This window comes from Populus euphratica, unplaced genomic scaffold, assembly GCF_000495115.2.
Source record: "Populus euphratica unplaced genomic scaffold, PopEup_1.0 scaffold1549.1, whole genome shotgun sequence".
Lineage (NCBI taxonomy): Eukaryota > Viridiplantae > Streptophyta > Magnoliopsida > Malpighiales > Salicaceae > Populus > Populus euphratica.
The window spans coordinates 2,297-11,725 of record NW_011501414.1 but is presented as its reverse complement, the minus strand read 5'-3'; the positions used below and the strand labels follow the sequence as shown (position 1 = coordinate 11,725).

General features: G+C 30.3%; 2 protein-coding genes across 3 annotated transcripts in view; both read right to left on the bottom strand.

The window, feature by feature from the left end:
* The window catches only part of LOC105117858 (tetrahydrocannabinolic acid synthase-like), a 22,345-nt gene extending 21,561 nt beyond the window's left edge, over positions 1-784 (bottom strand). The window contains exon 1 of one of the 2 annotated variants that reach the window (XM_011015634.1): positions 1-784. This exon is cut by the window's left edge and continues 1 nt beyond it. In XM_011015634.1, coding sequence (XP_011013936.1) covers positions 1-753 — 753 coding nt within the window. In that variant the 5' untranslated portion in view covers positions 754-784. The other variant, XM_011015635.1, reaches the window with a different exon arrangement.
* A 6,588-nt stretch (positions 785-7,372) lies between these two features.
* Positions 7,373-9,230, bottom strand: LOC105117856 (tetrahydrocannabinolic acid synthase-like). Its single transcript, XM_011015632.1, has one exon. It carries the CDS (start codon positions 9,153-9,155, stop codon positions 7,518-7,520), a length of 1,638 nt encoding a protein of 545 aa, XP_011013934.1. The 5' UTR covers positions 9,156-9,230; the 3' UTR covers positions 7,373-7,517.
* Positions 9,231-9,429: the final 199 nt, after the last annotated feature.

Here is a 9,429-nt window from a genome sequence, read left to right as displayed (position 1 = left end):
TGATGGTACAGGAACTAATTTTACCTTCCAGGCGGTGACGATTCCGAAGCTGCCACCTGCACCTCCTCTGATGGCCCAAAAAAGATCTTCGCCCATGGCTTTTCGGTCTAGAAGTCTTCCATGAACATCAATTATATGTGCATCAACGACATTGTCGGCTGCAAGGCCATATTTTCGCAACATGGCACCATAGCCACCTCCTGAAATTAGCCCGCCCATACATACAGATGGGCAAGTGCCAGATGGGAAGCCATGAGTTTTGCTTTTCTCGGAAATTCTGTAGTAAAGTTCACCATTCGTGGCACCCACCTGAACCCACGCGCTGTTGTGCTCAATATCAACGCTGATGGACCGGAGCTTGGCAAGGTCCACAACAATGAAAGGTGTCTCAATTTCTGAAACATAAGAGAGCCCCTCAAAATCATGGCCTCCACTACGGACTCTAAGGTGAATTCCAAGCTTCTTAGAGCAAATCACAACAGCTTGGATGTGAGATTCTTGTAAAGGAGTGAAGATAAACTCCGGTTTCGGTACTGAAGGCAAGGTGAACCTGAGGTTTTGAGCAGAAGATTGTAAAACACTAGTGAACGAAGAGTTTTTTGGAATGTACAAGACAGTGGAAAAGGTAAAGGATGATTCTGAATTTCTCGAGACACATTTCAGAAACCTATCCTGGAGTGCATGTGAAACTATAAATGGAGATAGGAGTAGGACCAGAAGCATTGAAAGTATCGAAGCACTTGAAGGCACCATTTTGCTTGCTTTCTTGCTTCTTTGTCTTGCTTCAAGAATTGAAGTCTCAAGGTGCTCTTATAGAGGAGCAGTGATGAGTTGATCGTAAATTGGTTTAATCATTGCATCCTAGAAATATAATATTACTCAGAATTCTTCGCTGTAAAATGTTTAATTATGACTCTAGAATTGAATTGTGATTCCAAACAATTGATATAAATGAGATCTTATATTTTTTAATTTATTTACATCAAACAGTATAAATTATATTATATTATGATATTTCACCTAACAACTAAATTATTAGGTTAATATAATTTTTTAATAATATATTAAAATTTTAATAATTAAGTAATTACAAATTTAAATTTCATTATTTTTATTTATTTGATAAAAATTAAATATAAAATAATATAAATCTGAACAAGTTTTAAGTCTATAAAATTTTTACTTTAAAAATAAAATAAATTATATTTTAAAATTTTATTTAATAAATTAAATTATTAGATTGATATAATTGTTTTTTATAATTATGTATATGTAAAATATATTCGATTGGCCCAAAAATGCACATGGCTATTGAAAGTTTTAGTTAATTAAACGTGTCAAGCATTTTTCATTTGGGAAGGGTTTTTGTTTATATTAATAATGTGAAATACAAAACAGTGTTTTTGTTAGCTGTCATTGCCTTTGTATCTTCCTTTTATGTTGTCTGCTTTGATTTTTGGAATGTCGTATTCTGGTTTTATTAATAAATTATATATATATATATAAAATACAAAACAGTGTATCTTCCTTTTATGTTGTCTGCTTTTATAAAGCATGAATAGACTTTCTGATTATTATTTTTTTATATATTTGTGTGAATGAATGTGCTTCAGGTTCTTTATTAAACTTTCAAGTTGGACCAATACAGAGATTCTAGTATCCTAATTTCGTTGAAGTTCATCACCAACAATCATCTCTCTTATAGTCTTCCACCAACACTAGGTATTTTCAGTCAAGGTCACCCAATGTACCCGTGTTTCTTCTAGCAACTGCTTCTAATCTATAACCTTTTCCACTTTTCTCAACCAACATCTAGTGTTTAAGGGACATATTTACTTCTTTGTTATTAGAATTTAAATTTCACGCTAGAGTGTTAAAAATAAAATTGTTACTAACCTTTACAGAGTTTGTTTGCCATTATATTTATTTTTTAGCTAAAAATAATTAATTAAAATCATAATTATTAAACTCGAACTAACTAGCAGGTCGACTCAGAACCTGATTGATATGAAGATTGGACCGGTCTGGGTTTGTCAAAAGACCAGTCAATGCAATTATCTATCCAAACTCAATTTACCCAACGAGTCAACCCGTGACCGCTAAGTGAGACCAGTGTGTTTTTTTAATGTGAGATTTGAAATCTATTAGTGTATATACTTTATGTTCCAAAAAAAATTATAGCTTTTTAATATAAGATAAAAAAATCTTTTAGTTTAAATACTTCAACTTAGAAAAATAATATATTATTTTATTAATTTTAGATTTAAAACCCATTAGTATATGTACTCTATATTCTTCAGAAAAAAGTTATATTTTTTTAATATAGGATTTGAAACCTATTAGTATATATTCTTTATATTTCAAAAAAAAAAATTTATTTTTTTAAATGTGGAATTTGAAATCCTTTAATATATATACTCTATGTTCATAAGAAAAAAATTATACCTTTTCAATTTGGAATTTAAAACTCATTAATATACACACACACACTTTATATTTCTAAGAAAAAAGTTATATTTATTCAATATGGGATAAAATATTTTTTAAAATATTCTTTTAAAATTTATTATCTAAAATATGTATAGCCTATATTTACATTGATTTTTTTTCTTAATTTTTCATATAAAATATTAAAAATTTATTTTTTTAATTTTTCCGAGTTAACTTATAAAATCCGCCCTTTTGGCAGAGTCAACCCCTGAAATGGATTTAATAACTATAATTAAAATTATCAAATAAGTATTTGATAAGCATTTCATTTCTTTCTTAACTTTGGTCAAAGATTTTAGTTTTTTTATAACATAATTTATATTTTCAAGTAATTTAATTATTTATTGAAAATATTTAAATTTAATTAAATCCTAAATAATAATTTTAATTCAAATATAAATAATAATATATCATCAAAAATTAGATGATTTCAATATCAGCACATTCGATGTCATAATACATAACCAAAAAAAAAAGTTTAAGCAAATTCTCAAACAATTTTACAATAATAATAATAATAATAATAATAATAATAATAGTAAAAACTGAGAATGCAAAGTTATTTGATTAGTTGCAAGCTCAGCCACGATTCTGATGAGGAGCATTATTGAACGTTATTTTGATGGCTGAAAAAGTTGTCTGTCCTTGTGGTTTGTTTGCCACGATTATTTTGTTTCTATCACAAACCACAATGGTTTTTTTTGTTTAAGTTAAAACTTAGCTTAGATAGCGATTGGAATGATACATTTTTTTGAATTAAATTATTAGGATAGATTGTATCTAATAAAAATAAAGCTATGGTATAAAAACATGATTATATCTCTGGGTTGGTGTAAATACTCAAATAATTAAAAAAAATATTTAAACAAATTTTCAAGTATCTTCACATTAAACACATCGCAACAATATCAAATAAACGAATTAAATTCTAAACAATATAATTAAATTAATCAGGTTTAAATTAATTAAATTTAAAATTTGTTCTAAAAAAATTATATATTTAAATCTCATGAGTATTAAAGTTATAAAAACTTTATTTAATTATTAATTTTAAAATTTATAAAATTAATTAAAATACACACATACTAATTTTTCTAATAAAAAATAAAAACTTAAACAATCATAATGGTCAATATCTAGGGCCGGCCGGCATAATCGTGTCATGAACTGAAAACGTGAAGAACGTCCTTATTTATTTATATTTTACTTTATGAGAAAATGTTGATAATATTTTGGTATAAAAAATATTATTTAATTTGTAAAAGCTTGTTGCGCTTTAAACTGACGTGAACGTCGGCTGTGCGGAGACTGGTCGGTGTGTGCAGCAATATCTGACGGTCAAACTCCGACTTCTACGAAGATATTTGAATTCTTATGGTTTTGCCATCATTCTTGAACGATGCGTGTGGTAAAAATATCTTAGGTTTTATACCAGTGGCTGTTTTTTTTTTTTTTTACTTCTTTCTTTCCTCTATCCCCTTCAATTTCATAGCCTACACCTTAACATTTTTAAAGAAGTAATTTAATTTTTCTTTTATATTTGATTCTTGATATTTTATTATTATTTATTTTTTCACTTCTTTATTCTTTTGATAATTTTTTTAATTGGATCCCTCAATTTCTCATATTATTTTGTTAATTTATTTATTTTTTTAATTATACCCTTTAATATTTTAGTTTATTTTATTTTATGTCAGAATTGTTGCTTGTTTTTTTATTAAATTTTTTTTTCTAACCCTTTTTTATTTGAATTTTTATTTTTAATTTTATCCCTTAATATTTTATTGATAAAGATTTTGTTAATCTTTTAAATTATAAATTTGAAAGGTTGGACCATGTTGGCTCAAATCTTTTTTTCTTCAAGTTATTCTTTTATAAAATAATATTTTATGATTTATCCTTATGTATATAAAATTATTTTGATATCGTGTATTATGTCCTGAATTTCACATGTTAACTTAATTTTATTTGAGATAATATTTTTTAAATTTATTTATTTTTTATTATTATTATCTAATTTTTTATCATATTATTATATTAATCAAGTTTTAATCTGCTTATTGATTTTTTATTACTTTTTCAAAAACACAACTATCTCCTATACATATTTTTTGGGATTGGAAAAAATAGTCTTGCCCGAGCATTAGGCAAACAACTTATCTAGTTTCATTTAAATAAAAATCCTTTCTGTTTTGTTTTTTGTTAAAGTGATGATCGAAATAAAATTATTAGATTTAGACACACATTCCCGTACACGCACACACTTAAACAAAATTAGTTTAGGATACTTATTGAATCACTTAAAACCTATCATGCTGAAAAATTTTATTATCAGGGATGACTATTTTATTTTTAAAATTTTATTGCTTCTTATTTGGTTTAAATAAGATATATACAACAAGCTTTTCAAGATTTTAATAATATTACATTCTTTAGATACATTTCTAAAATAAAGTCCATAAATATAAAACAAATAATTAAGTATCTTTCTATAAATACCGAATCTAAATTCTAGATTGTGAGGGTTTAAAAAAGGCTTATAATAGTGGAGAAAAACACTAAAAGCAAGCCGAAATGAGACAGAGTAGTAAAATCTTGAAAAATAGAGCAGTAAATCCTTCATTCGACCCCTTTTACCATGGATTTTAAAACCAAAACATATAAAGAATTATCTCTTTGCCAACATTGATAACCCCTTATAAAAGAAGAATTAAACCTGATAGTTTTCACTTTAACTTTAATAATTTTTAGTTGAAATAATTGAAGACCTAGCTTTAATATAAACTTTTTTGTATTCTTGTAATTAGAAAAGAAACTTGAAAATGTTAAATAATTGACTATATAAACTTGACAATGCAAAATAAAATTAACCTTAAAACTTCAAAGGCAATCCAATTAAATTGATCCATGCCTAGTGAGGTAGCTAGCATGCAATAAGCTTAAATCCTTGGCAATACTGATTTCACTAAGCATCAATCACAATTTTAGACCTTAATTTATATGATAAATTATTTTATTATTAATGTTATTATTGTAAGTCTTAATTATGAAAATTTTAAAACAACTTGTTTTAAATTAAATTGAGTTTCTAAAAACACACAATATAGACATTAAGTCTTGTCATGTGAAATAGTGCTGTATAGATGAACAGTACCATATAGATGAATAGTGCCGTATAGGTGAATAGTGCCCGTATGCACAAATAACTTTGTGTATTAACAACACCAACCAAAAGGCTCTGATACCACTGTTAGGATGCTGGCATGCAAACCCAATAAGATAAAGGATAAGAGACAGGATAAAATCAGAAATGGAACACACAAGAATTTACGTGGTTCACCCAATTTGGGCTACGTCCACAGACAAGTATAGAAGGATTTTACTAAGTAATATGGGACTTACAACCTCTCTCGAATAATAGGAGAACAACTAAGAATCTCTCTATTATTAGGAGAAAACACCTCACTTACTCTATCACAAATACCTCACAATTTTGTGGGATTACTCTCTCTTCACTCTCTTCTTCTTCTCTCTATTTTTGGTATGCATATAGGCTTGAATGCATTGCCTATTTATAGGCAAGGGTGAGGGTATAATGGTCATAAATTTAGGAGGAATATATGCCTAACAACTCATCCTCCACTCATCCTCCACCAATTACAACTCATCTCCCACTCAAATCCCATTAATTATGCCACCTAATTACATGACTTTACAAGTTCACCCCCCATGCATGTGAGGCCTTTCTCTGGCTTTTATAAAGCCAGAGAAGATCATGTGTTCATGCCTTCAGAAATGAGGCACATTCTATGAGGGATCGTGTTCCATGATCTGCTGGCAATGTTTCCTGTTGATCAGGTCTTCAGGATGAGGAGATGATGAATAGTGGTTCAAAATGGCGTCGTTTATGTCTGGTTGCTATTTTAAACTTGGCCCCTGAACTTCTGATATTTATCAATTGGATCCCTGATTCCATTAATTAAATAATTCCAAGTCCAATTAAGTCCTTAAATTTCCAATTGATATTTTTTTGGCCCAAATTTCGATTTATTCCTCATTTTTTTGTTGTTGTTGTTTTTTAATAAAATAAAATAAAATAAAATAATCAAAAATTAGATTGTGACAAAGCTTGCATAGACTCACATTAAATAAATAAAAATTATGAAATTTAAACTTGTAATCACTTGATTATCAAAGTTGTAATACCATGTCAAAAAACTATTTTAATCTAATAATTTAAACTATTAGATGAGATCCCAACACATGATTTAAATCAATTTTTAACACTAAGTTATTTCTAGAATAAATTATTCAAAATTTAAAACTTCATATTATTTAGAATTTATAAAACATATATTTTCTCTAAAGTTTAGATTGTAACCTAAAACTTAATAAGCTACGTTAATTGGTATTAAAGCAGTTAGGTATTTTTTATGAAAATAGATATTATGAATATCATCTCACCTTGTGATGCAAGAGTGGAGCGATATGAGATGTTACAAGGTTCAAGAGACATGACAGAGAAGCTAAACATAAAGAGCCTATTCAGTCGAGTATTCAGAAGTAGATCTAGCTAAGCAGATAGATTATATGCTTTCATAAAGAGACATAAACAAGGATCATGAGGAAATATTCCATTGATAAAAGTTATTGTGATTTACTAACAAGTTTTTTTATTAGTATTTTTATTTATATTTGATAATTTTCTAGTTATGATAAGTATTGTACAATAGACCGTGAATCTCTCTCCCCCCTAATTTAATTTTAATTTTAACTTTGTAAGGTTGATGAAAACAGTGGCAAAACCGCCAAACCTCAAGAATGGTGTTTCCTTGTTGATCATTTTTATTTTAAATATTTTTCAACATTCTTCTTCAACAAATTGGACTAGTTAATGCAAAGCTTTTATTTATAATAAAAAACCGCAAGACAGCATGACTGCACAACATGACATTTCTTTATTTAGCTATGGTATTAAAAATAAAAAGTCCCTGCTCCAATCATGACTTGTGAGAATAGTGATCCAACTAAGCTTTGCTGGAGATGAATTCCACTTCATTTCCTAATCCCATTTGTTTTGGAAGAGGTGGGATGCTTTGTTCGTGCCTGAAGAAATTATCAGGATCAACTTTGGTCTTCACATGCACCAACCTGTAGAAGTTATCCTTGAAGTAGCTGGTACCAAAAGCACTCGCTTCGACAAAACTTGTGTTAGAATTTCTGTTCATGCCCAAATCGAGATCCCTGTAATTAGCATATGCTTCCCTAGGATTCTTCGAGACATAAGGTGTCATGTAACTGTAAACCTTCCTTGTCCAATTTATATGCTTTGCAACGTTTTCTGTTGCATCTTGCCAACTGGACCAGTAAAGGATCATGAACTTGGTACCTTTTCTATGAGGGAAAGGAGTCTGAGATTCTGAAATTTGGTTCATCATTCCACCATAAGGAGTAAACACTACTAGAGGACTCTCTGCTTCAAATAACTTCTCCCATAACCCTTCAAGTGCCTTTTCAGGTATGGGTTTTCTGGCATAGTCAGATTTGCCTTTGAAGTAGGCCCTGTCCATGTTAATTCTTTGAAGGAGAACTTCAGGAGGAGTATTCTTTGCAAAGCCTGACATATATACAGTAGAATTGATCCAGTTTGTTTCGATACAATCCTGTCGTGTCAAACCCAATTCAGGGAAGCTGTGTTTCATTACCTGGAGAAGTCTGTTGGCGTCACCAAGAAAGGCGGCATTGTAAGAGGTGGTGATAGTTCTTTTACCTTGACTACTGACATTGGCTGTCTGAATTTGAACTCTGATGAAAAGATCCTCGTCTAGTTTATCAGCAATTTGTTGCCATCTATAGAGGAGTTTGGTTGCACCTTGTTCTGACGTCTTGGTAACTGTGAAAACTGTCACCGCTGATGGTACAGGAACTAATTTTACCTTCCAGGCGGAGACGATTCCGAAGCTGCCACCTGCACCTCCTCTGATGGCCCAGAATAGATCTTCGCCCATGGCTTTTCGGTCTAGAAGTCTTCCATGAACATCAATTATATGTGCATCAACGACATTGTCGGCTGCAAGGCCATATTTCCGCAACATGGCACCATATGCACCTCCTGAAATGTGCCCGCCCATACCTAAACTTGTGCAAGTACCAGCTGGGAAGCCATGAGTCTTGCTTTTCTCAGAAATTCTGTAGTAAAGTTCACCATTCGTGGCACCCGTCTGAACCCACGCGCTGTTGTGCTCAATACCAACGCTGATGGACCGGAGCTTGGCAAGGTCCACAACAATGAAAGGTGTCTCAATTTCTGAAACATAAGAGAGTGCCTCAAAATCATGGCCTCCGCTACGGACTCTAAGGTGAATTCCAAGCTGCATAGAGCAAATCACAACAGCCTGGATGTGAGATTCTTGTAAAGGAGTGAAGATAAACTCCGGTTTCGGTACTGAAGGCAAGGTGAACCTGAGGTTTTGAGCAGAATATTGTAAAACACTGGTGAAGGAAGAGTTTTTTGGAGAATACAAGACAGTGGAATAAGGAAAGGATGATCCTGAAGTTCTTGAGAGACATTTCAGAAACCTATCCTGAAGTGCATGTGAAACTATAAATGGAGATAGGAGTAGGAGCAGAAATATTGAAAGTATGGAAGAACTTGAAGGCACCATTTTGCTTGCTTTCTTGCTTCTTTGGCTTGTCTTCAAGAATTGAAGTCTCAAGGTGCTCTTATAGGGGAGCTGCGATGAGTTGATCGTAAATTGGCTTCATCGTTACATTATCCTAGAAATATAATATTTCTGAATTCTCCGTAGTCAAATGTTTAATTATGACATTAACATTGAATTGTGATTCTAAACAAACAATTGATATATCTGTGATATTAAATTTTTTATGTCTAATTTTTAAAAAAATTATATATATTATTAAAAAATAATATAAATT